Raw genomic sequence first — 25,317 nt, forward strand, 5'->3', positions numbered from 1 at the left:
CGTCTTTTTTCTCCTCCTCCCACCGCAAAGTATAATAAAAGATTAATTTTCTTCCAACACACAAAATTGATGCACCGTGTACTTGGCAAGGGAATGAAATGAAAAGTCAGCCATACATGAATATGTCACATGCAGAAATTAATTTACTTTCAATGCCACCCTGTCTTCATAATAAAGTTATTTAAAGATATGCGAGAGTCTGTAAATAACAAGAAAGCAAATTGATTTCCTTAAATTGAAAATATAAAATTGATGAGCGCTTGTGCTCATCCACAACTGTAAAGAAGATATGCGTGTGAATGGAATCAAAAGCACACTTTTTGTGTTCATGAACCTTTTTTCCTCTTTTTCACTTTTTTTGGCGTGTCTGGCAAGCAAGTCAAGCCTGACAATCACCGTACAAATGAAAGCCACAGACTTTTTCACTTCAGTCTATGTAAACTCAATAGAGTACATAACAATTTGTATAAATGAATTGAGTTTGATATAAAATGGAATACGATGGGATCAAGATCTCTTCTGACCTTCGCTATGAGAACATTTTTTTTTCTCTCCTTATTTTCATCCTCAATTTTAGGTAGAGCATAGAATTTTCTTCTTTACTGTCAACACACGACAAGTATGATACTAGGGTAACTTGAAATGATTTTGACTGTATTTTTGTTCCTCAACACTTTTTCTTAAGCTTGATTTTAAAATCATTCCAGTTGCTTGAGTTTAATTAAAATCCTTATATATATCAACATAAAATTAATTAAAATCACCACAAGGAATACGAAAATTTACGGTTGATGCTGAAATGAGAGAAAAGTGCGCATCAAAAAGAAGAAAAATCGAAAGGAAAAACTTTTCTTTTCTCAAATTCTCTACTCGTTCGCTCTTGTGCTTACTCAGACTTCTTCTTTTTGTGTCTGAAAACCGTCTACGTTTCTTATTTTCCTATCATCATCATCATCATCATTGCAGACATGACTTTATGAGCTTCAATTTTGATATTGTGTATGAGAGAAATAAAACGAAAGAAAAATATTTTCCCAAAAGGCAATTACGTGCCATTTTAAGCATACTTGAATTGTGATGCTTAAAAAAAGGATACATAAATTTTTTTGTTTTATTCTACAGACATTTGTGTTTATGTTTGCACTTAAAGTCCTAATAATTTTGTCAAAAAATCTTTCTGCGATTGCTTAGAACTCAAGGATAGGATCCACTTTTGTTAAACATGCCAAAAGGACATTTCTAGGAATCATATTCTTTTATCTTTTTAACTAATAACTTACGAGTATATTTAACCTTGACTTCCTGTGGACGATAATCTCTTTGTTGGACGACTTTATCATGGGAAAATTTTCATCCTTCGTTTGAAACACAACACTTCATGCCGACATGAACTCTATTCGTAATTTGTTTACGAAAGAAAAACTTGTGAACAAAAACATCACAACTATGTAGCATCTTTAACAAGCTAGAAACAAATCAAAACTATAAAGTGAGTGAGATGGAAAGAGAACAAGGCATAAAGGTCAAAGAAAAATTACAGATTCTCATTCACAGATAATAAAACTCAGAGAGATGTGAAGCCACCCAGAAAAAATGTTTACAAAACATTGTGAAGTTCATCAACATTCTCATATTCATCTCATTTCTCCTTCAAAGATTTCATTTTTTGTGTGATTAATTTGTTTAAATTTCTCAAATAGCCCTGCCTGCCAGCCTTATTCCGAACCATTTCTTCTATCCATCTTTGAATGCTTCATGTTCCTCTTTTTCTTAAAAATGTATTTTTTCTTGTAATTTGATGCGTTCATTAGTGCAATGTATGGCAAAAAAAAATCATAATAATCATGATGTGACTAATGGAGAAAAAATCGAGGCATAACAGACATATTTCTCATATACGTTCTTATTTGTAGACGAACGTTTTTAATTTTTCATCTTTCTTCTTCTCTTGCATGCGTTCAATCACTGCAAAATAAAAATTTAAAGTGAGTCCGATTTTCTCGGAAGGAAAAATTTGTTTCCTCGGAAGCTGTAACAGAAAGTTTGTCATTTTTTGTTCAACTCAGTCATAACAATAGAAATATAAATAAAGTATTATCCACAAGTCTCGAAGCTATTACCTTATGATTTTGTTATGGCATCAAAATACTTGGGAAGTTTCCATGAGAATATTCAAGCATTATATCACAGAATGACGATAAAGTAGAGCAAATTTTTGTGATTCATCAATTTTTTGTTTACTTTTGGATATAAAATTTTATGAAGTCACAGATGCAAAAATCCCATAAATCGATAATACTAAAAATCCATCCTAACTTCTTATCTACTTTAGCACTATTCTTATTATTAATCTAAAGGCAAAAACCTCTGCATTCTTCTTTCCTTATTTTATTTTCACATCGCACTTCTCATATTTTGTACCATCTTTGGTGTGAACATATGGAACATATTGGATTTCGTATATGTTAATTATTGCCAATCTCTCCACCTCCTCATTTGCTCATCCTTCACTTGTATTACATCGATAATAACTTTTTTTCAACCATTTATTACTGCTGCTTCTCATAGACATCACATGTGCATGTTATGCCTCTCATAATGTTCATAATAAATAACACAAGCTGATAATGAATTCTCTGCTGTCCACACGAATTTCACTTATCGAAAGTTAAGCATTTGCTTTATTTTTGATGATATTTCTTTCGTCACTGTAAATTGAATACAAGGAATAAAGTTAGGTTTCTGATATTTTCCATTTTGGGTGTGAAAAAGGACAAACAGTATTGTGAATTGAGTTTCTGATGCAACCTGATATTTTTCAGTAACAAATATTGTACTATTTCAATACAACAACAAAAATAAACATTTTCGATTCTCTTGTGTGAAATTTTTGCAGGTTTTTAATCCGACATTCACAACAAAAATATCCATTTCTCGTTTTTGACCTTTAGCTCAGCCAGTGAATCGCTCAAAATTAAAGAAATAAAATTTATTGTAGATAATTTTTCAAGTCGCTTTCCCACTAAACTCTCCCAAGGGTTCTGTCTATCTTTTTCGGATGTCTTCAATTTTCATTACATTTCTTTTCAATTTTCATTTTGAGCATCAGAATGAGTGAGAAGCTGCTGACACTGTTGCTTCTTCTTTTTCAATTTACTTTTCCTTCTTTTATGTGTCAATTGTGGGTGTGGTTGGGATTGCATCTCGATTTTCATTATTTTCATTAAAGAAATGTTTTGATAACATATATTGAGATACATTTCAAGACATGGTGAAAAGAAATGCCAGACATAAATAGAATTTGAAACGAAAATAGAGATATTGATCTAATTATTAGTGCCTGCTCCATTACACACATCGTTATTATTGAATTTCTATTTTTCTTTGCTTTTTCGTTCATTCATATTGCCTTTTTTTGTCGATTAACGCTTCATTATTATTGTTGCCTGAGCATTTACTACTATTGTTGATTGTGTTATGCTTTCTCCACTTTTGAACTTGAAAATAAAATGTAAAAAAAAAGTAAATGTAATCAGACGCACAATCATAATCTTATATAGACTTCCTGAAATCTGAGAATGGTAATCATTATTTCTCTGAATGCATTTTTTCATATAAAGAACTACTCTTTATTTACGGTTTGTCATACTTAACAGATAAGAAAAGAAATGTGAATGGGATATGATTAAATTCTAAAAACATTTCCATAACATGTTGATACATTGTCGATTTCAATAGAAACTATTCATCAACAATCAGCTTCAGAATGCGCTTTAACCTTCCATTTAAAGCTATTCATATCTCTCTTATTATCTGGTTCTATACACGACATGATTATTTATGATGTAACGGGAAATATAATCCCTTTGAAAAATTACACTTTCGCTTCTTTTTTTCGTCGATGTTTTCTTTATTCTTTTTTTCTCACTCCTCGTTGTTCAATTCAATTGTGATGAAAAACTCTTCTTTTATTTCCTCAATTTGCAAAAGAGTACAAAACTTTCTTAAGAATCATTTTTAATGGCATTGATAATGATCTTTTTTATATTCACACCGTTTTCACGTGTGATTAAAGCTTGGCCTAACCGCTGGAACTTGAACCGTCAAATATGTGCCAAGCGAAACCACCCGCGAGACTTTTTATGATACGGTGTGAATATAGCCTCATTGGGATTCCCCAATACACCAGTTGTTGAAACTTTTGCTTGTGCTGAATTAATTCAAATTAAGATGAGGAAATTTGAAATTTTGGATTAAATTATAATACACTCAAAGATTCTTGACAATATTTGAAATAACGTTTATTTCATTAAAATTAATCTGAAATCCCAGATTCTAAACTTGCTAATCATACGATGAATATGGCAACAAACTACTTCATGGTCACATGATATGCGACGAATAAACTGATTTCACCATATGAATATATTAAAAAATCTTAAATTGGCTATATTGTTTTGAGCTTCCTAGTTATCAGAACATAATACATCAGATGTTCCTCCTATCTCCAAAAAAAATTTGAATATTACATTTTATACTGAACTTACTTCCAGTTATCAAACTCCCAAACCTTTTATCTAACTCTAAATTTTTTACAATCCATTCTGCAGATGATCTCATTTAAATTAATAATTGATTTCTGATATTTTGATCCACACAGATTGTATAGATTGCATAAAACAGGGATTTTAGGTCATGATGACGCCCATATTTTAATTATAATTCAATTATTTTCATGTAGCAGCACAAATCAATGAAAAATTCAATAATTTCAAAACTATGCGAACATATGTGCAGTAAAAATCATTCAATAAATTCCTTTGGAAATGTTAGAGTAACAAGCAAATGCAGAATGTATAATTAACATACTAAGAGTTATGCTCTTTTTATGTCATTCTAAATATGCGAAATCATGAGTTTTTTGTGCTGAATTGATGAGATTGATGTATTATTTTTTTGCAAGATTACTAAATCTTGAGAAAATTTTCTGAAAATTTCAGTTCCAAAAAAACTCATCCCAAGAACAATTCTCGATAAATTGAAGATGATGAGCATGTAGACAGCCTATGATTGAACTGAAACCAGAAGAAGGGAGAAAAAAACCTCACAAATTAGCAATTTATGAGAATCTTTTTGCTGTTGTTGCTTCTCAGCCAATTCAACAAAAAGACCTATCATTATCTATTGGAAAATACATTAGTATTCAGAAATTTGCATTATGATTTTTTTTTTCATCTTTTCACATTCAATATCATCAATGTCTGAATAGATTTGTACAAGAGTAAAATGAACAAGAAATAAAAGATTAAAAGCATTTTTCTTACTTCAATCTTTTCATGTCTAGTGAAGTTAAATTGTGCAAGGAATTTAGGGTCAGTGGCGCATTTTTGAGATTACTAGCATATGTTCTAATGATCCCATATTCATAGAATCGTAACTGATCGATCCAAATCTAATAAAATCAGACACACTAGCTAATTAATTTTGCATTTAAAAGCAGAAATCGCAATAGACTCGAATTTGGTATGGAAATGTTGACTTAAGTCAACTCGGTTCCAATCAAAATTCGAGTCGACTTCGAGCTCTGTCTTAAAGGAAACGAAAACATTAATGTGAAAGATTGAAAAGAAATTGAAGGGAAAAGAAGAAGTAAATCAAGAATGTGAGGCGGTGGCGGCAATTGAAGAAGAGAAAAAAATTCACAGTAACAAAATAAAAGCTCTTGAAAGAAAAAGAAGGAATGAAAAATTGTACAAACAAAACATTATGAGTACTCGCACGTTCCTTTACATCTATTTCTTTTTATTTTCTTTATTATTAAAACATTTTCATTCTTCATTTTTTTCTGTTTATACCTTATTGCTTCCCATAGTTTGTAGTTTAATGAGAGTGCGATCAAGATTATGAAGAGGGCAAGCTGTGGAAGTCAAATGAGTGAGTGAAATGGAATGTCTAATGAATTTATGATGCCAAGTGAGATAATCATCGTATATATAATTTACATACATTGCTTCATACCAGGAGTCCAATAAGAATTCAATGTAATAAAAGCTAAGAGCTTAAAAATGCTGAGATAGAATAAAACGGTCTAAATAATGTAAAATTTTAACATATGCTTAAAGGCAATAATACTATCTAATTTAATGCCATCAATCTTAAAGCAATACTCAATCTAGTTAAAATCATAAGTACCAATCGCGTTCCCCCATCAAACTAATCATTATAAAGCAATCGATTATGTTCTACTCAAAAGATTTGACCTCTTATTGATGATGATAGATATCCGAAAGATTCATAAAATTTAATTATGTTCGATTTCAATTTTTAGTGACTCCTCAAAAATTAGAAATCTCATAAATATTATTTTATGTACATATGTGACTGATTGACTGATGAAGGCAAGAAAAATATTTTTTCTTTTGTTTTGTTAGCATACATAGCACTAAATTCATATATCCATTCATTTACTCGTTTTTTTGCTTTTTTTGATCTTTTAATGATGATGGGAAAATTTTCATGCCGTTGACGCAAAAAAATAAAATAAAAATAAGAAGCCTAGACGACGAATAATGTCTTTTTTTCCTCATCTACCTCACTCACAATTCGCTCTTGTTTCCCATCCATGTCTCATTGTTTTATGTCTTCTTTTTTATTTCAGTCTTTTTTTTCGTTTTCGTTTCTTTCAAAAGTTTTAAATTAAAATCGTAAGAATGAAAATAAATCACCAGACATAACATGCAGTTTTCGCTTTTTTTCTATGTATTTCCTTTTTGTGTGAGAGAGTCAAAATAATGATAACTTGCTTTATAGTTCCCATTGTTTGTCTCAAGAACTTATCGGTACAAACTTATTATTGTGTAATTTTTTGGTACTTTATGCATCCTTTATTGTACAATTTTAAGTGAGGCACAGCATTTTATGGTTTCAACACATAATAACTACTAATAACCCAATAAACTAATATTATACAATTTATTTCCATGAAGGTTAGTCTACAGTCCCATTTCGTCACACTTGACATGGAACTTAACTAGTAATAATAAAATATTCTCATTTTCAAATGTTGATGTTGGTCATAAAAATTGAAAACAAAAAAAAATGTAACACACATAAAAATTGAGAACAATAATAATGCATGTAGTGGCATTTAAAAAGACATAAAAATCTTTTATATCTTCTTTTCGTCAGTGAGTCCACCTTCTTCTTCTTCAAAGATCTCCTTTATTTTCTTCTCATATCTTCATTGTCATCATTATTTTATTGCAGCATTTTATCTTATTCTTCTTTTTTTTGAGCAGTATGCAATGTGGTGCATAAAAAAATTATTATTCAACTATAATGTGCACAACATGAAACCTGTCTTGTTCTTTTCTGTGTTTTCGGCAGATCCAGTGGGTAACGTTCGTGACTTTTAATGAAGATTTTTAATTGATTTATTATTGGGAGTTGGAACTAAATTTTCTGGTCCACTCAAGGGATTGACATTTTCAAGAACTCAAAAGGATTCACAATAGGTACTTTACCTTTAAAATTATTTATGGACTCCTACATGATTAATGGATTTTTTTGAAAAAGGATAGATGTGCACCTTAAAAAGGACAACTTGATTGAATTGTCTCGATTGATATTTGAAGTCGTTCCGCTGGGATTTTTGAAGAGACATTATGAACTCATAACTCATCGTCTTTTCATCCATTGGGAGCTAATAAACATCCAAAAAAATTTAATAATAAAATTTTTCTCACATTATCCACCTACTGAAATGATTAGTTGCTTGATCTTCTGTTCCCTTAAACAGTCTGTTCACGAAGATAATAAAAATAAAAAATTTTATTACTCAAAAATATAAAGAAGAAATAAATTAATTTGTCGAATTTATTTCTCTCTTTTTTTCGTAGTCCAATGGGCAAATATAATTGATGAATTTCCAATTAAAATCTCATCGTAAGCTATTCGCATTGAAAAAATTTAAAATGAATAAATGAAAAAAAGACTTCTCCTGCTGCCTGAGTGATTTAAGGCATTGTGGAATGTCTAATTGTTTGATTTATATATTACATATTTATTTATCACTTGTGTATGGATTTATACTCCTATCATCTTTCTTGTATTCTCATTTTTCGCCTTCCCTTAAAGCGTCAGGTGCCGACGCTTGATGATGTTGTTGATTTTTTGTCTTCTTTCCTCCTTCTCTTTTCATAATAATTTTTACATTGCTTTAATTCATGTATACACAGTTCGTGCCTTTAATAATAATGCTTTACTTCATATTATTAACTGCACATTTCTCTCTGCAACAAAGTTGCACATTGAAAATACATTAAATATTTATTTTTAAATCTCGTCACATTTTGACCAATTCTGTTTAATAATTGTAGCATTTTGTCGATTGAACTCTGTGCAAGTGATTTCAATTGATTGTTAATCCTCAATATTTTCCCATGCATACATTCATGGGGGTTTATTGTTCGGCTAACTTCAAAAATATTAATCCCTATTCCTGCACAGAGACATCAATTTATATTAATAAGCGATAGAAATAGTGCCTGTGACTTAAGATTTTATGCTTATCGTCTGAATGCAAGATAGACTCATAATTTAGATATAGCCATTCATCCACTCAAAATTCATCTATTTCATCATAGCAGGGGATAGCTTAGTAGGACCAGAAATCCTCAAAGGATAAAAGATGCTCCAGTTTCTGACATATTTACGACAAACGGCTTTCTTTCATCACAGAAGTGTTCATAAAAATGCGCCACCATAAATCCACTTGCTTCATACTCTTCCACTTAGTTCCTTGTCGATGCATTTTTGCTTCATATTTTCTTATACGTTTCTTATTATACATATTCATTCGTAACAAAACAGAGAGAATAAGAAATAAAAAAAAATCCACTTCATCATCAACGTTGATACTTTTTACTTCATTTATTTATATAGCCAAAAGTCTCAAATAAGACTCGGCAGCAGCCACGCTCATCATTTTGGCGCGAAAAAAATCACTAACACCAAATAAACAGATTTTTTTATGTGAGTGTGTGCAAACTTACACAATTACATCAACAAATCTTGCCGGCTTTGGTTTATTTGTGTTTGTTGTGAACTTTTTTTTCTTCTCTTCATGTAATCCATCTCACTCTCCCCCCTTTCATTCGGCGTCGTCGTCTGCTACATGTCGGCATTTAATATTATTTTTACCGGTCTTGGAAAATTGTCGGTTTGAGAATGGGGAAAATTTTTTCATTTTCTTTTTATTTTCTTGGCACAAAAATGCTTCAGTTTCTTTTAATACTTTATTATTTCGTTTAAGAAATTCCTTTTACACTAATGATTATAGTAATATGATGTGATGTAAATTTCATCATATTATTTAGAACGCCAGACGTATACATTGAGGTTGACTTTTTTAGCGCAATTTTGTTGAATTGTTGACAGAAAATTATAGCTTATACTCACGTTTTTGATGTTTGTTTTTATTGTGTGGATTGTTTTGGCCATTAAACTGTGATTGGAAGCAATTTGATGGTATTTGATGATGATGAACTTAAATGATTATATGGTCAAGCTTTTAAGCTTAATTGAAAGTAAATGTTCATACTAAAATGCGTTTCAACAAGCTATCTAGAACCTTTCTCAACCAGCACTTGTGTCAGTGTGTGAGAATATTGTTATGATACATTGACACCACGACACACTATTTGATGATGATGATTGCATGCATAATGCAATGAAGAAAAGATTAAAAATGAAAACAAAGTTTAATGGGTGACAACTTTCTTGCAAAAAGTAATCAAAATGTAATCATTTTTAGGTGTTAAAATTGTCAGCTTCATTCATGCTAAATTGTATGCACGAAGTGCCTTGACAACAGCTAATTCATTCATATTGATAGGAATAAAAAAAAAGGTTCATTAGACTTGATTTGGAATGCAATAAAATCGCGACTGAATTCATGAATTTTTTAAGCTTTCCTTCTTATTCATCAAGTATAAAAGCATTATCACGTAATATTTTGATAAGCGTGAATAATTTATATGACACTTTTGGGAGAGAATATAAAAAAAATGCTAAATTTCACGCCAAATTCAGACTTTTTAAATTGAAACTTCGTGTGAGTGATAAGAATGTTCGGCAAGTGCTAAATTAGAAAATTTAATGCAATGTTTAGGGACTTTGTTGGAATCATAAAATGTAGTCAGTAAAGACTTCTTTAAAGAGTCTTAGCGATGATAAAATATGTAAGATGTTAGTATGGATTAAAAATTCAAAAGTCTGACTTTTTGCGTAAGATTAGTCTGCATCTTCTTATCAGTCTGAGATGCTTCCTAAGGGGAATCTTATGACTGAAAATGGGTGAATCTTAATATTTACTTTTGGATGCTTAAAAGCTTTTTCGGAACTGCCAATTTAAAATATTAAAATTTAATAACCATTTAGAAATTTATTAAATCGGTTAAAATCAAGTGTTTGCTAATCCCTTGCCATTTGAAAACATTAAAGCTGAAATAAACGGAAGATTACAGAATAAGATTGCATTTGTGTGCGGATAAAAGACGAAGAAAACGACACGCTTTAATGCAAATGAAAATGAAGTGTTTTGTCGCACTAAATTTCAACATGCGACTGCAATAAAATGATTTTGTATTCTCACAAAAGTGCAGTTGCTGTTGATTTATTTCTCACTCGATCGAGGATTGCTTTTGACCTCAAAACAAACAAGAAAGAGAATAAGCCAAGTGAAATGTTAGGAGGAATTTTATTTTAAATTTTCAATTACTTGCTTCTTACTTTGGATGCATGCCCGAACTGAGTAACTGTGATAATGGTGAAAGACAGCAGCCACAGCAGCAATTGTAATGCTGCCCTCAAGCCATATAAATGATTTCAACTTGCAAATTACATTTTACGCCTTTTTATTTTCTTCTTTCATTTCTTATGATTCTTTTATTTCGCCAGACTTAAATTACTCATATTGCACTGAAGACACATCTCAATGTCTTCTTATTGTGAAATATCTTTGCTGGCTGTTTATGTTGTGTGAATTATTTTGAAAGTTTATGAGTGAATTGGCGCCATTTCATTCATTTGATCATGAGGATCAAATTAGTTGGAATTTCTGAAATTAAAGCTAATTAATTTTACATTAACTGTCAGTTTCAGTTAGTCATTAAACACCAAAATACTCGTGTAATAATCAAGATACAATAAGATTACAATGTAAACAGAGATTGTGATGATAACAGTAAAGTGCAAAAACCTGATTCTCAAACAGACATTCAAGATCAAGAATTGTGATCCACATTATCATTATATCCATCTCTTTCTTATGCGCATTTCTTCATGTAGATTATGATTGCGAGAAATATGAGACAAGATTCTTCTTATTTTATGAGCATCGACAATTTGTATGTAATTTAACTTGTGTCTGGCTAGTTTACTGGCATCTTACATAATTCTTTTTCTATTGCATTACAAAGCCAGCATAACTTATGTATATTTTATTGTTGCCTTAACAAAAACTCAAAAAAATGGGTGGAATATTACAGAAATAATGTCATATTTTATAAAATCGACACTACAAGAACCACGAAAACTATGAATTTTTTATTATTTATTTTCACCATAAATTATGCTTAATGCAAGAGAGAAAAAAGTCATTATGATATCGAAATGTGATTTCACATTACATGAATATTTCATTTTTATTGAAGTTTTGCATACAGTTTTTTAAATTTTTTCATTCCTGCACTCTCATCTAGTGCATGTTGTGAATTTATGAATCTTTTAAGACTCAATAAAAAAATATTGACACTGAAAAATTGATGACTTTACTGGAACGTTTCCTTGAGTTGTATTGACGCACATGGAACTGTTTTGTATTAAAATTAAATTGTATGATTATGACTTAATACTTTTATTCATCAGTAATTTTTTATGTTTTTCAATTTAGTCACTGTTACTTCCGCATTTCTTGTAATTTTTTTTTTCTAGAACTTGACTTCCGATCAGTTAAATTAACGCTTCGATCGTCTAAATAATTACGTATAAAATGGTGTAAATATGAGAATCATAAAATGTAAATCATTTTGAAGAACTTGTTCTAATTTTCGACAACAATGCCTCTAATGACTCACATAAATGTTCTCGGCACTGTCCATACACATAGTATTTAAAATGCAGTTCTTATCAAACCACAAAAAAGTGGTATAATTCTACATATAAACTATCAGAGCGTTATTTAGTGACATTTCCGTCTTGATTATTTCAAGCATGAAATGTGTATAGGTGATATAATTATAGCACCGTGCCTGAAACACAGAAATTGTACATCATTATTATTATATTTTGAAAAAGTCTCTTTAACCTAATGGGAATTGTTATTCTTGTTATTAAAGAGTTTTCTCATAAATAGAATTTTATATTAAATTATTTTAATGCAGGCATGGAGGTCTTATTTGCCTCAAAAAAGTTTCCGAAAACTTTGTAATTTAGAAGTTTTAATCCTTTTTGATTGTATTAATTTTCCTGGAAAATTATAGAGTAAACAATTTCTAGACATGAATGTGAACAATATACGTGGAATATTTACTCTGATTCTGAATGCAAAGTGAAATGCAGACTTGTGCAAATATCAAAAATTAAATCAAGTCTGATACAAATCGGCCATAAAAATTCCGACAAGATTATCATTTTAAACGGCTTCTTGCAAATATCAAACATACGTCAAAAAAACTCCAACTGTGAAATTTTTTGATTTTTATCAGCACCGGCAATACCCGTAACGTCGTAAATATTTGCCAAAAAAAACTTTTTTTTTCTGCATGACTTGGGAAAAAAATTATCAAAATAATTAATTGCACTGAGTTATTGCACTGTTATGTTTACACTTCCTTCTTTGTATTCCTTACTGTCGTCTTCTTCTTACTTCTTGAAATATGTTTTATTTTCTGCTGCTTTGCCCAAATAAATATCACAAAATATTAAAGAATATGAATGTAATAATAAAGTCTTGAATGGAATGCTCTTGAGAAAGTTTCTTTTTTATCAAAACAGAAACAGAACCGCGATTCAGTGTTTCCTTTTTTTATGTTTGTTGTATATTGCATTCACCCCACAAAAACCATGAAATGTGCAATGAATTTTAAATTTATCATCATAATTTGCCTTTTTTTAAGGAAAGGCATTTGTTGACTTTTCTGTATCTTTTTCTTGATACAAGAAAGAATTGAAAAAGAATTTGTTCCTAAATATTTTAGGAGATGCTTCTGTTTTGATATTGTTGCTAGTTGAAGCAGTTTGAATGTGGCTGAACAGTTTGTACTTATTTCCAGCTTTTGACATTGATTTCTTTATTTGTAAACAAATAGTCAATGTAATATTAACATTGTAACAGTCAGAGTATCATCATATGATAATAATTGAAGGTCGCGAAAATTGCGCTTCATGAATTAGCTCTAATCAAGTTATTTCCCAACATTTTTTCTTCTTCTTAATGAGCTGCTTGTGGTTTTCTTTATATATATTTGGAGTCTCAATGACTATAATGAGAATAAGCTGCCTGGACAAAGAATGAAATAATAAGAAAACATATACACTGTGTATGTAAGATAAAAGCAACAGAGATGATAAAAATAAATGCAAAAAAGTCATCAACACACACAAAAAAATGAATATTTTTAGAGCTCTTTTTTATTTTTGAAACATTTGCGGTTTCTTCTTCCTTACTAAAAAGAAAGATAAACACAGAACTCTAATTTTATTTCAATAATATTTATATACAGTGCATGGACGGCTGTTGTCCTCATATACTTTTCGGGCTGCTCTTAAAAAAAGTTTTTTTTTGTTCATGCACTCTTTCAGTCATCATCGTCATGAGTATTCATTATATCTTCTGTTATATCTACCATTGTGTCGTGTGTACGTCCAGAATGGCAATGACAAGGACAATTTAGACTTCTTTTTCTTGCCAAAATAAAATATTTGTGTGTACATTTTTCGTCCACACGCTCCCTTTTCACAATTATTAAAATTCCTGACTGAAATACAAAATTAGAAAGACAGACGCAGACACACCGAGAAGGTATTAAAGGTTTGAGGTTTTTGTTTTGTTTCTTCTTGCACCCATAAATGCTACTATAAATGTACATGGACATTTTGCAAAGTTTAGTTAGTAATTGACACTGCAGACTGGACTTTAACACGCATTTGGAGTTTTGGGGATTAAAGGTATCAGAGAACTCAATTATGAAGACATTACACATTTAGAAATTACCAAATAAAATATGAATCCAGTCAGACACATAAAAATGAACAACTCTTTTTCCTTTCCAAAATCGCATTGTGGATAAAGACTGACTGAAAGAGAAATGAAAGAATTATGCCTTTTTGTATTCTTGGCATACTGCTTAAGTGCATTACTACTATTAACTGCCCCAGGAAATGGTGTCATACTTTGTACGCTTATCGTCATTTTAAATGCCCTGTTAAAATCGTTTATTGCCTGTCCCCAGACTAACAGCCTTTTTTGTATAAAAAAATGTAATTCTCTTTTTTTATTGATTGAATTTCGCATTTAAAAAGGATAAAAGTTGTGTATTTTATAGATGAGTAATGTAAATAGTCAGCAAAAAATATTAAAGCTCCATAAATCGTTCATCTATAACCGGCAACTTCCAATGACCCCAAAATATTGATTTCTTTAATGTCCCGCGAAAAAATGTACACATTAAAATTTTTCATCTAAAAATGTTTGCTGTCGCACATGCAAAAAAAATCGCGAATCACCAATTTAATTAAAAATGAAACAGAAAAAATCTGTTCGCTTATCGCTCTTTTCAACAATTTAATGATGCAAACTAGATGGGACTCAATTAACATTAATTTAATTAAAAATGAAGAAGCAAAACGCAAATTTTAATTTTTTTTTGTTCTCGCCCAGATACACTCGATTGCTCTCATATGATGCAATTCAGAATTGAGTATGAAATATCGTCTAGAAGGAGCTATAAACTATGTCAATCTTGCAGTGAATATTTCAAGGAAAAATGTACTTAAATCATCCAATTCTAATAAAGCTAATGACATTTCGATGCTTTCGAGCTATTTAGATACTTTATAATGCGTAACCAAAATAAAACACAGTCATAAGTCATGACTAATGAAAAAGAGAGTAAAAGTTTCATTTAGTTCAGGCACAAACTTGTTATGTCTCCCGAAAAAAAAACACTCAAATTTAAAACATTATTGTACATGACAGTAAGTGCCCTGCTTTCATACATTGTGATTTATTAGTTGACCTTATAATTAGTGTGATTATACACTGCAACATTACAGCGTTATAAAATGAGAAGACATAGTAGCTCGAAAAAATATTTGACTACACAAAAAATATGAGTGAAACGTTTAACATTCAATTAGGTAATTTAATATGTTTTTTTGTGAAACTTACTGCTTTACAAGTGAAATTTTCTCTGCTTCCATCTCTTTCTCCTCTCAATTTAAAGTCCAACTCATGCCTGGTTGACTGACTTGCATTATAATAATTTAATGATGGCCGGCTGCAAAAAATTAACAGCATATATAGAAACAAGAGAATTAAGGAAGTAGGGAAGTTAAGTTTGGAGTCAGAGTAATATGCGCATTTCAGAAAATTGTTCGAATTTATTGTGAAATTCTGTCGGAATTCTCAAAAGCAATCCTTTGTGTTATCGTAAATTGACCATTCTGTCAGCAAAAATAGCCACATTTCCATCACAACACTTCAAATGACTGAAATTATTTTTGACGTTTATTTAATTTCCTTTCTTCGCCTTTTCTTCTTTCAGAGCATTGGAGGTCTTTAAGGATCATGGACAGCGCTTAAGTGATATAATTGAGGAACAAAGAAAGTTGCCAGGTAACAGAACGAAATTTCCGCATTTTGCACATTTTCTTCCTTCCATACAAAATAATCATTAATCTTTTGAAGTTCTTCTCATCTATTGAACCAAATTCTTCATGGATAATTATCACTTGCCATCCTTATATCACTAATAATTACTAATTCTCAACTTTCTATTCTATTTCATCTATTAATGATCCTTTCTCTATCGGGAATGTCGGTAAACATCCACACACATACAATTGATCATTGTCATGTCAATCATGACTGACTGGCACCTGAATGTGAACATCATCGACAATTAATAGGCGCATCAAATCTTGGCGGACCTAAACGCTTTGAACATGTTATTATTTTTTGGCTACAGTGCGATCAGGTGAGACTGACATAATATTCTTTTGTTCTGTAACTCCACAAAATTTAAGCCATATGTGCTCATATCAATACGTTTCTACTAAAGATTTGTGGTTTAAGAATTTTGCCAAATCATTGAATCATTAGAAAGGTTTGAATATTCATGAAATCAGTCTCGAATCAGTCTGAATGATCTAGATGATTGAAAAGTTTAATCTTCTCTGTCTGTACCATTTCTATCTCACTGACATCACATACTTTGTAAAAATAGAACATTACAAGCGACATTTATTTTTAAATAGAAAAAAATAAAGGATTTTTTGCAAATGTATCAACAGTAACATGCAGCAAAGGCCATGAGCTTTAAGTGAAATTTATATTTAAAATCGAAACCCTTGAGTTGTGTTTACATGTATAGTCACAATGTATCGGCATTTATTATTCCTTTAAGATGAAGAGAGTCACTCTAAATGCTTCTTGAGTGTATTTTACAATCCTATACTTTACATGCTCTTGACTTTGTTAAAATGCTATTAAATAGATAAAATGTCTATTTCCGAATGCGAAATTTTCTTCAAAAAATGGGATTTATTCTATTTTGTCAGACTTACTTCTATGGATGTTCAATTTATTTTAATGAATCTTAAGTGTCGTCATCGATTATTGGAAGGACGATTCGATAGGAAATATATGACTGAAAGTCGACTCTAGCTCTGATTGATAGGATGGACCTTGATAGCCTTACGACTATCCCTTGACCATGCCCTAAATGCGTCAATTTTATCTCCTACTTCTATGTCCATAAATTTTCAACTAGCATTTTTCATTTTTGCATTAAGAAAAGCTTCTGCAAAAAGAGAAAAGAAAACCCATAGAAGTGAATGGCGTCGAAGAATCCATATAAAAATAGAATCAGATTTTTTCCAGTTCCATTCATAATTCTCTGTTTTTCAACACTGTGTATACTTTTTGTTGTTGGACTTAAGCTGTTGTTTCTATTTTTTGTGTGTTAAATTTGATATAAAATTGTTTCTAATTCAGTGCTTATATTTTACATTGTGTATTTTTAATGATTGATTACGGCTATTTGACATGAAAAAATGGCAATAAAAAGTTTTTACTATTTTCGATTAAATTACTTACTATGTGACTATTTTGATGCTATACTTACATTTTCATGAATGAATTTATTGATTACAATAACAACAAACAGCACAAAAAAATTGAAACATTATGTCTATAAATTTTTTTGATTAGATGTTAAATTCCTGTCATAAAAGCATGTATGCACAAGTACGAGTGTGGTAAGAATGTTCACATTTTTGAAGCGTCAAATTTCAAAGTATCAAATTTCACGCTGAATAAAATAGAACTTTTTTGTACACGAATTGCTGCTATTACAACTCATTATTAGGATTTTTGTTATCAACTAAATGTTCAAATACATGAATGTTATTGACACGTACCATAAATTATGTGAATAGAAAACCAACATAACCGATAGAAAGTAATGCATAATCCATGTTCTTACAAAATTTTCTTTTTCCTTATCTAAGTTTTCACAGTTTGTTATCATCAAAGGCAATGCCTTCTTACATTTAGAATACATGGATGCGGATGTTTACTTTTGACTTTTTAGACATGAAAATGAATTTTTTTGTTAAACTCTAAATCCTGCTTTTCTAATAAAAATTATTAAAATTGCCTTCCTACATTATGCAAATCTAAATTTTATTCAAATCCTTAAGAATTTACTTAATTGGTCCGTTAATGAATCAGATCCAATTTAAAAATTATCAGCAATCTACTTTGCACCAAAACATCGTAAAAATTTCGATAAAATCCTCAGTCTTTACGCAAATTGCACATAAACCACATTTTTGGTCACCAAAGGAATTTGATTTTATAGCATCCAGAATGGCACGAATAAAACTGTTTTAAATACTTTTTTTATTGCATATAAATATTATAAATAGATGAGGTTAAGGAACTCTTAATGTCCATCTGATGTCATTTCCAAAAATCTCTCAAGAGTCATATAAATCCATGCTTAAAATGCAAAATAAATCAATATTGATTTCAAATCAAAATAACAGCAATTGAATATAAATTGAGTCAAACGATAATAATAGCAAGTCAAATAGCAAGTAGTAAATAAAATATCGATTGCACATAAAGAGTTTCCAAGTAGGAAAAGAAATAAAAATATGAAAATGAAATAAAAAGAAATCACGAGTGTAATGATTACGGAATTTTTAGGCGCCTCAATGAACGCCAGCTGCCGCTACTGATAAGAGCGAAGAAAACCGAAAGAAAATAACTGAAGAATAGGGAAAATATATAGCGAGTCCATCAAAAAAGTCACGAAAATTTGTTAAACTTAAATTCAAACAAACTGAAAACGAGATGAAATGAAAACTTTTATGTTGAAAATAGAAATCATGATTATGTAAATAGCACTGCTACTTATTATCACTAACATTTATAATATTTTAGCGCAAATCATTCTGAATTTTGGGGCATGAAACATTTTCAAACCCGAGCGACACAAATGAAGAAATCTCCGTGGCGGAACTTCAAAGGCTCCACTAAACCTCCTTTATTAACAGCCTTAAAACATCCATTCTGAAGCCTTCATCATTTATGTCGCTCGGTTAGTAGAAATGACAGTAGCGTTCAAGTTAGCGTTGCTATGCAGTAATTTTTATCTTACTTGTCTAGTAACCAGACATTTATTGTTAAGTCTAAGCTTATCTTGACTTTACATTTATTTAGAACTAATTAACTATCGGTCTGATAGGAAACTCAATCGAGAGATATTAAAATTTTGCCATTAAGCCAAGTGGCTGTTACTTAGTTCTTACTATACTTCAGTCTCATCACCGTAGCAGCAACAATTAAACATGTACCAATCGGTAGGGATTATGCTGACATTTCCAAGTTATTTATATTAAGTTGTAGAATGAAGCTGAGTATTGCTTGCTAAGTGATATAATTGAATGACTTGAGTCTTGAAAAAGCATTCATCACTTAATAATCAAGATGTAAAGCCAATCATTTATAACCATGAAACCACCAATGACACTAAAATTACAGCTCATAAAAATCGACCTATTGACTATTTATAACTTAATAAATTCTAATGAGCTGTGAAACACGATCTAAGGTAAAAACAATAGATACAATGCCTTAATTGTGCAAGATTGGAAGAGTATGTGGTTTTGAAAATTAATAATAAAAAAATTCTTATCAACTACTCAAAATTGGTGTTACTTGTCGTGACCTGTGAATAACATCAAGAAATGAGTGTCGAGCTATTTCATAAAGACGACAAATATTGAAAACTTTATCATCTCATAATGTTCTGAAAGGAAAATTGTATGGACAATTGAGAATCTATAGGACCGTAACGAACTTAATTTATTTCAGTTTGTATATATTTTTTTTACTAATTTGATAAGAAAACTTGTCAAGTTTTTCTTTCCATTTTTAAGCCATAAAGTTTAATATTTACAAACATTTTTTTCCTTCTCACTCACATTTTTCATTGCACATACGGACAGGAAGTTATTCAATATAAATTATGTGTTAGCGGTTGTCATTATTATCAAGTTTAAATATGAAATATTTTATATTGAATTTCATTTGGTTTATGTAATGCCATACATAGATTGTAAATCATATCACAATGTACATTCGATGGTATTGCACCTCAATTTTAAGCCAGGAGTTCTTAAGACCATTGACTCGAGGTCTAAATGATGAATTCTGTATTTCTCTACAATCTACAATCCATGTTACTATGCAAAAGGTTGCTGACTTTTGGAAATCCCGCAATTCAGTGTCATGGCACCAGAATCCAGTGCCTCCCACAATTCCAGCACACCTGGCAAAGAAAATTCCCACTCATCAACAATGTTGCCTTCTTCATTGATGTTTGAACAATGCCTGTATATAATCCCATTAATAATCATTGCCACTGGGGTGGAGTGTCAAGCAAGTTGATTATAAAAATGTAATTGAGTAGAGAAGGAGAGCGAATCATTAATAAATTGCAGTCAATGAAGCAGTCGGACGTAAAAATTAATTTATGTTTTGATAACAACAAACTTGCTGTTATCAACGTAAAACATTTTCTATTTGATAATTACTACTGCTGTTGCTGTTACTGCCTTTTTGGTATAGTCGAATGACTTTAAAAAAAATCTGTCCTTGAAAAAATTTTGGCAGATTTTTCTGCTGATTTTTTTAATGGAAGGTTTTTTGTGTAGAAGTAAAGGAACCGAGGATCAATCAAATTAAATTCCCAAAATTCTGACAAAATTACCTCAAGGGATACGCACTTATCACTAAGTAGTTTTTTCTTCGAATTTCTTCTTGTCATAATCAGCTTTTATTAGAAAAAATAAAAATATATACAAGAAAAGAAGCAGTAATTACACAAAGCTGATATGATCTGGTGATGATATAAAATTTATAACGTTCAATGTACTTATAGCAATGGATTGATAAGGAACTAGGTTACCGATAATCGCTTATATTTGATGGGATTTTCTCACACATGTTGTTAAGAAGTGAAAATCTTCTTATTTGATAAATTTATTGACATGGTGCTGCTACTTAAAATTGGTTATAATTGGTTGTACATTTGTAGATTATGTTGAATTAAAATCTGTACAACTTGATTCCAGAATGACTACGTGACTTTCATGTAGTCCTCCAATCTGGATCGTTTTGATCCCAAACTATTAAAGAGGTCAACAATGTTTGTTTAAATTTGTAATCTAATCAAAAAGTTGGGATATCTTTCTATTATTTATGATGGACAAAGTTTAAATGAACTGATTGTGTGCATTAAAATGTCCAAAGAACATCTGTTGGGTAAATTCCGGAATGACATGCAATATTGCATTATTACTTACTTATTTACTTCGTTGGCCGTACAGATTATCTGTGACCCATGGCATCTTACAGTTGGCGACTAAAACTGGCTCTATCACTGGCTGCATTTTGCCAGTTACCAATACCAAATGCATCACTGTCTCTATCAACAGCCTCTCTTCAAGAATTATTTGGTCTTATTTTATTATGCATTTTTTCGAACAAAAACATTGAGAACCGGTGTCAATTGGCAACAGTACTTCTCAAACTGTGGTTCATGATACACCAGGTCCTTATAAAAAGTACGGCGGTACATCACATTTACACCAGGAGTAGGAAACAGCGTATAAAAATTAGAGAAACACAGATCTACATACATCAAATCTAATTATAATTATTTGACATCATATATGAACAACCCCCATCCTACATGATAAAGAGAATCTCCAAAAATCTCTTGCTTTGATATCAAAAATGTCAAAAGCCTTTAATTTGTCTCCATTTAGCAATAATTGGCAGTTATAAAAAAGTTAAAGAATCATTGACATCCCATTAAGCGTTTCTTCTTAGCAATAATATTAAAACCTTTTCAAAAAAAGAAGAAGAAGAAGTACAAATTATCAGCATGAAACTTTTCTTACGTAAAACCGTTTTCATTTTGCCGCCATATCATGTTTAACACGAAAAAACCTTTATTTCTATAGAAATTTAAAATTGACACCCGCAAAATCTCTCAATCAGATAATGTGCGTATGTGTACATATGAAACTAGTACTCACGAGTATCGGTCCGTGAAGCAATGAACCTTGAAGACGAAAATATTCGAATCTACAGTAAGACAACTTTTTTTGTGTATATAAAAAATTTATTGCTGTTGCTGAGTTCTTTTTTATCTTATCGATAACATACAGTAATTCACAATTTACACACTTTCCTGATAATGTTTTACTTAAAAAGCCTCTTACTTTTTCTTATTCTATTACCTCCAGCTAATTCAGCTTTTTATAAAACTCTTCCTGATTGTTTTTTTTTATAAATCAGTCATAAACAAAGAATTCTGCTTTGTTTTTATTTATGAACTGTGCGATCACTGACCTACATAATCGATGTCTTGTGACCAAAATAAAGAGTATAATAAGAAGGAGCATGGCTTGCTGGTTTGTGGGCAACACGCAAAAATAAAATTAATTTACGGATTTCTTTCAGCACATTGAACTTTTTTCCCTACCCAAAAAAAAATATTAAGTATAAAGGTACGAAAAATTGTACATACATGAGAAGTCTTACATGTTGAAGCCTTATCAGTGAACATGAAAAAAGAGTTCAATTTCATTAAATATACTTGCATTGGCCAGCATTGGTTACTATGTGGAAATATGTCAGGGATGTAGAATGATTAGAAAATTGAAGTACACGACTTTTAAGCAAGTTCAACTATTTTTTACTTAACCGATAAGGAATGGTTTTCTTATTATTTGGCAGTAATGAGAATTGGCACGTGATTTTAATTAGTTGCACAATATAGATAAGGAAGCTCTTTATTTGACTTGCTCATGAATTTTTTGAAGTCTTTGTTTCATTTTCATGATTAAAATTTGATTATTTCGAGTCACAACCAGTTAAATGCTATATATAGAATAGATTTTTTTGAAGATCATTTGGAACCACCTTTAAGATATTTATATACATCAGCATGATATGATAATTTTCCTGGTAAACATGATAACTTTCCATCATTTACATACATACTTATATGAAGACGTTTCTATGTCTTCTTATGCTACTCTATTTTTTTATCTGGATACAATGTCGCTTTCCCATACAAAATCATGAAACTGTTGAATAATATTTTCTCCTTCTTATTTTAAAGCATGTAAAGTAAACTCCTTCACATTTGAAATTTAATACAAGTAAAGTGCACAGTGTCATAATGTTGGGGGTGAAAAGAATTGGATTAAGAATCGAAAAAAAAAAATTCCCATGATAAGAATGAAGAAACATTCCTTTTTTTAATCGATATATCAACAATTGAAAATCCCTTACTATCGATAAGTACCTTACTTGGTTATTTTTTGTTGCTTACCAAAATAATTTTCATGGGAAAAGTTTAGTGATATTTTGGATTATCATACTTCTTTAAGTGATTCATGATATTTTCTAGTTCATTGATTTTTGGTAATATGAACCCTCGGACTGTGTCGCTCGGGGAAGTCCCTCAATTCTTGCTCACCAATGTCCTTCTTGTTTACATAATTAGTTCCTAATTCATGATCAAATTTCATCTTCTTGGTGTCAGACCACGAATTATTAAGCCAACACATCTGCACTGTTGCAAGTATAAAGCAACAGATGTGTGGTAAAAACGAAATTCCCGTGCATTCATTATCAAAACCAGAAAATCTTTCTTCTTAATTGATAAGCGATGTAGTGCTGTGTGTCAATGGGTGCAGTGTATGAGAAGGTTATGAAATCGATATTTTAAAGGAATATGGGGCGATGAATTTATGAATGGAAAATTTCCAAAAAAATAATATATCTGTGTATAGCTCTAAAGAAGCCAACGAACAGCATGTGCTTGTATTTACTCTTTTCTGTTTAAAATTAAAACATATTTTTTTATGAATGAAACATTCAATGTAAATTATTAAGAAATATTTAATGGAAATAGAGTAAGCAAAATGAGATAAGAAAAGTTGACATTTCACGAAACTGTGGTATTTATTCAGACACATGACCAAGATTGCCATCAGTACTGAAAAAATTTTTTTTTAAATTATTTTGTCATTTAGCAGTCAATTAATTTTGACAAAGAAGACGAAGAATGAACGAAGGTTTTAGAGCATGTATATAGAATATCAGGAAATTGTAGAAGTTTGGCAAAAGTCAAGGTTTTTCAAAAATGATAATTATTCTTTATTACCGTTACGTATGATGTAGAGCTTTATGCTTGATTTGGACAGTCATGCCATTAAAGATCCCTTGATAAGATTATTCGAATTATTTTGTGGAGCTGCAACTTTATGACAAAATTTAGAGCAATTTTAAATTTTCATCACAGTTAGCATTGAGAAAATTTCAATTTTCAAAATCACAAGTAAAATTTTTCGAACGTTCGGACCAAATTCGCAGTAAATAAAAAATGGCAGAACAGACACCAAAGAGCATATTAAAGCCAGCAAAGAGTTCAATACAGCCATCAAATAGCTCAATTCAGTCAGAAATGCAGCCATCAAAGAGTTCAATTCAGCTACCGAGAGCTTCAAAGAGTTCTATACATACATGGAAATATACAGGGCAGCCATCACAGAGTTCAATGCAGTCATTGAAAAGTTCAAAGCAGCCATCAAAAAGTTCAGTACAGTCGTGGATAAGTTCAGAAAAAGAATCAGCAGTTTCGTCTAATATTACTCTTACGCCTTCACTTATGGATGAAATATGTAAAGAAAATTTAGGAATAATGAGAAGATGGAGAAGCTTCACATCAAAAGTCGCCAGTCCAAATGATGCTCTAATTAATGGTGAAAAGCCAAAAATTGAGAAGAAATTGCTTCATAAATTTTTTGAAGAGAATTACATCAATGTAGGCCATTTACCAGCAGTTGTATCTGAAGGTTTGTTATCATAACTATTTTGTTGATCTATTCACACCATCTCATTATCTACATCCGTTACATAATAGATAATACACTGCGTGTAACATTCAAAGAATTATCTGATGTATCAAATCAAGCTGCTCGTGAAATCTCGAAATTTTTCAAATCAAAAATGCAAACATTTAATGGATATGGCGATTGGATTGTCGCACTTTACATGAAGCCTACATATCGAGCAATTATTTGTATGTTGGCAGCTTGGAAAACTGGAGCTGGATATTTACCATTGAACTATGAGAATCCGAGGAGATTAAAAGATATTCTTAGTCAAGCAAAGCCACAACTTGTGATTGTTGACGAAGAACTTATGACACCCGAAAGTGTACAATCACTGTCCGAATTTAGTGTCGTTAGTTTTAAGAGATTATCTAGTAAAGCGGAAAAGCAAAGTACAGAAGAATTTCCGGATGAAAGGAGTGTGATGCATGGAAAGATTAACGAAGATAATCTAGCTATGGTCTTGTACTCTTCAGAGATACTTGTACCACCAAAAGGAACAAGAATTTTTCATCTAAGTTGTCAGCATCGACTAGAATGGCAATGGGC

The 25,317-nt window shown here is 30.8% G+C and overlaps 1 protein-coding gene across 1 annotated transcript in view; it reads left to right on the forward strand.

Moving 5' to 3' along the window:
• The window catches only part of LOC139087727 (tRNA dimethylallyltransferase), a 78,773-nt gene that overhangs the window by 47,297 nt on the left and 6,159 nt on the right, over window positions 1-25,317 (forward strand). Inside the window, exons 5-6 of the mRNA XM_070636623.1 lie at window positions 15,828-15,898; window positions 16,192-16,259. Coding sequence (XP_070492724.1) covers window positions 15,828-15,898; window positions 16,192-16,259 — 139 coding nt within the window. The remainder of the gene's footprint in view (window positions 1-15,827; window positions 15,899-16,191; window positions 16,260-25,317) is intronic.

The sequence above is a fragment of the Chironomus tepperi genome, unplaced genomic scaffold (assembly GCF_022539635.2).
Source record: "Chironomus tepperi strain 1889 unplaced genomic scaffold, CSIRO-AGI_Ctep_v1 contig_137, whole genome shotgun sequence".
In the NCBI taxonomy this organism is placed as follows: domain Eukaryota; kingdom Metazoa; phylum Arthropoda; class Insecta; order Diptera; family Chironomidae; genus Chironomus; species Chironomus tepperi.